General features: G+C 36.6%; 1 protein-coding gene across 2 annotated transcripts in view; it reads right to left on the reverse strand.

Annotated features, from left to right (window-relative positions):
- The window catches only part of LOC106868120 (uncharacterized), a 46,005-nt gene that overhangs the window by 8,928 nt on the left and 33,044 nt on the right, over positions 1–4,033 (reverse strand). For both annotated transcript variants that reach the window (XM_014913252.2, XM_052978572.1), the window contains exons 13-14: positions 3,095–3,159; positions 2,832–2,903 (exon numbers count right to left, since the gene is read on the reverse strand). In XM_014913252.2, coding sequence (XP_014768738.1) covers positions 2,832–2,903; positions 3,095–3,159 — 137 coding nt within the window. The remainder of the gene's footprint in view (positions 1–2,831; positions 2,904–3,094; positions 3,160–4,033) is intronic.

Below are 4,033 nucleotides of genomic sequence, written 5' to 3' on the forward strand. Positions count from 1 at the left end.
TATATATACATATATATATATATATATATACACAAAGAGAGAGACAGAGACAGAGACAGAGACAGAGAAACAAACAGACAAAAGAGAGAGAGAGAGAGAGAAACAGACAGACAAAGGAGAGAGAGAGATGTTTTTATATCAGAATGTCAGTTTACAATTAGGTGGTTGACATTAGAATATGGTTATAATAGAATAAAAACAGATGCACCAACAATTCATGAAACTGTCTATTTGACATGTGATGTCAAGATGCACACATACACACACACATGCACTCACACATATACATACAATACACACACACACACACACACGTACACACACACACTTATGATGGAAAAATATAACACACAGACAAGGTCAAAAAACAAACACAGCAAATTGCCAGGAGTCTTGGTCCCTTGACATCTCCTTTGTGAGTCTCAACATCTGTAGATGCTTTCTCACCACTTCATCTCCACGTCTTCCCGGGTCTACTCCTTCCACGTGTTCCCTCTACAATTAGAGATCAGCACCACTTGATGCAAAAAATTGTACAGTACTGTTTTTCTGTACATTATCTGCATTGAGTACATAGTATAGAATTTCTACTTCCTCCTTTTCTGCATATCCAGCATAACCACATCTTAGTTGGTAATAATAGTTTTCTCTTTTGCTAATACTCTCATTTGTGCACAATTGAATTTTGGGCTTCTCCAATCCAAACATGTACAAAGGTGGGCTGTAAAGTTCATAGGTTGACTATGAACAAGTAATGCTAGGGCTGTGAAATGTTGTACACATTGATTTCAACACTTCTTATTAGTAACAGCAGTGTTTCTTTCCAGCTAAACTGACATCTGACTGTTCAAATAAGACTTCAAAAGTAACTAATAGCTACTTCTCTTGAAAATAGACAAAATTTGGCATCATGGTTATCAAGTACTTGCAGAAAAAGGGTTTAGCCCCCAAGAACATTCATGCTGACAAGGTTGCTACATTAGAGGATGATGCTCCAGTTTTATCAACAGTGCTAAAGTGGCAGCTGAATTTAGGAGAGAAGGGAATCTTGAAGATGACCTAAACTATCACCACTGAGGAAAACGCTGATTGTATTCACCCCATGGTGATGGATGACAGGTGATAGACTATGAATCAAATAGCCAATGCTGTTAGCATATCCCTTTAGAGACTTGAGAATATTCTGCACTCCAAACCTGGCACGATGAACATTTCTACTTGGTGGGTGCCACATCATCTGACACTTGATCAAAAGCACACCAGGCTGCCCACATCATAGGCTTTCGCTGTCTTCATATCCTTAATGGCCCTTTCAATAATATAGCAATTAACCTCAGCAGCTAGCCTTCTTGTTGGAGACACCAATTGTAACTCCTCTTTCCCCACATATTCTCTTTATTCAGCAGGTCATGTGCACCATAATCTTTCATAAGCACTTTTGATCAATGTCATGGTTTACCCTGACAGATTACTTCTGGTCCTTACGGTTTAGAACACTGACAAACCTCTTATTTACTGCTTCTCTCCTTTACTCGAGATATTTAAATCAAACTACTCTTCTACCAATCTGATAGTGTTCCTTCCTTCCCCACCTATTTCCTCCACCATTTCCAGTTCTGTCTCTTAGCTTTTATCCTTCTATCTGTTGTACTGTTCCACAACCATCTCAATCTCCACCTGTAAGGCACTAAGGAAGGAATCTTACTCCATCAACAAATCTGGTAAGTGGCTCAGAGTAACTTGTCTTGCAATAATGCCCTATGATCCTGCATCTCCTCCTCTTTTTGTCAAAGGCATTGCTCTTTTATCTGTGATAGGAACACACAAAAAACACTCCCCACACACAAAAAACACTCCCCACACACAAAAAACACTCCGCACACACAAACACACACACGTATGCATAGTCTGGATCATATCCATAAAATAGAAACAGATGTTAACTTACACCATATAAAATGTGGATCATCATGCTTGTACCACTTGTCTACACCAATTAGAATGGTCTCTGATCTTAACTTACTAACCTAGATTCTTTTCTAAATACGTTCTGTCCAATGTTTTTTCTTTCCTCTTAAATGCCTTATTTTGGAATACTTTTATGCTCACTAAACAGCAATATTCATCTGGACATAGACTATTTACCTATACCTACTTATTCTTAACTGCATATTTATGACGGTCTGCAACAAAAAGTAGTTAATGAAACTGCTTTTCCCTTTAATTGATATGTGATTTATTTCTTATCTGTTATTATCTAAGAATTATCAAATGAATTTGTTGCTATAGTTGCACATTAAACATAGTTGGACTACCTTGATGTTTGTTTAAAAAAGAGAGATTATGATTATGATAAAATAATGAAAGCAATATTTACTAAGCAAGTGAGCACTATTATACAAAGAAACAATTAGATGTAAAATATCATAGAAAATCATTAGAATTAGGAATCAAATGTGAAAATATTATCAAGTGGCAAGCAGAAAACTGCCCGGAGGGTAGTCTTTCTGCTAGTCTTCTACTAGTCTGCTTAATAATTTCTTCTGCCAGTCTTCTTGATAATCCCTCTTATATTATTGTTGAGTTAGCACAAGAAAATGCAACAAACAACAAAAACAATTCATTTGCAAATATCCAAATTTTCAGACCCATGCTACCACAGGAAAAAAATGTGAAGCAAAACTGTAAATTGGTTGAACACACACACACACACACACACCACTATTTATAGGTTAAAAGTCAATAAAATATTTCATGTTTTTAAACACCCCTTATTTTTTTTTATTTTTAACTACATCAGAAAATATAGAATATCTTGATAACAGACTTACCCCAAGGCATGAATTCCTGTATCAACCACAAGGCGACATGCTCGGTGCATTTCAAAATTGTAACGGCCCAACCTAAAAGTTTTTAAATTATACAAGTAAACAGCTTTTAAGATACAATACAGACATAAAAATACTATTTCCAAAAGTAAATGATGAATTAATAGTTTAACTTTCTCAAGTGTTTTCCTTTATAATATGTTCTTTTTAATGTTGAAACAGCATTAAAAAGAACGTCAAACTGTATTGTGTTCACATTTACTTACAGTTTATAGTTATCTGTATACAATCCCATCTCTGTTCCAAGTGCTTCACAGTAAAGGCCCCAACCCTGTCAAAAGCAAAATAAAATATACACTAGCAGAGATACCCAGCGTTGCCCGTGTTACATGCAATTAAAGAATTAGACTTTTCTGTTATATTTTCTCTAATGTACAGGAATATGTGTTATTCGAATTTCATCAAAATTGCAGATGAGGGTTCTTTCCCTCTTTACACACCCTAAAAAATTCTAATCATGACACATGTATCTCATACTACTGATCTTTATGTGCAGAATCCAAAATTCCAGTCTTATGGAACCTATTAAAAGGATTTTGCTCCTGAAAAATGGACATCATGGAGCTCTAAAATGTAGGAATGAAGGCCCCTATTGGGGGTGGGGGTGTTAATGTCAACTAGAGAAGTTGAATTGTTGAGAATCTTTTTAATTTGGGTCTTATATGTATTGTTCGAATTTCTTTGAAATAGGAAATATATGTATGTTCACTGGGTTTGTAAAAGAGAGCAAAGCTACAGAAAACCAAAAGACGATGATCAAAATAAGCAGTCTCCATTTCAACGAAAGCCAGGTACAGAGGTTTATCTTTGGCTAGGTATTTCCCCTGCAGCTGTGTGATAAACTTGAGATATTTTGTGTCGCAAGACAGTGTGTGAGAGAGAATCATGATGTCGTAGGAGAGAAATGTGTCTGCATGGATGATGGCTCACTTGCACTAAACGAGGCTGCAAAGAGAGAGGTTTGGAGATGCCACTATGAAAGGTACGTCAATAAAGAAAATGAATGGGAGAAAGAGAGTCTGCCGAATGTCGAGCCAACAGAGGGACCAGCTATCTGAGTTGACAGTACCTTGGCAGATAAAGCAATTAAGAGTATGAAGACAGGGAAAGCCGCCGGCCCAACAGGAATCACTGCAGAGATGCTC

Source organism: Octopus bimaculoides, chromosome 2 (assembly GCF_001194135.2).
Source record: "Octopus bimaculoides isolate UCB-OBI-ISO-001 chromosome 2, ASM119413v2, whole genome shotgun sequence".
Taxonomy (NCBI): domain Eukaryota; kingdom Metazoa; phylum Mollusca; class Cephalopoda; order Octopoda; family Octopodidae; genus Octopus; species Octopus bimaculoides.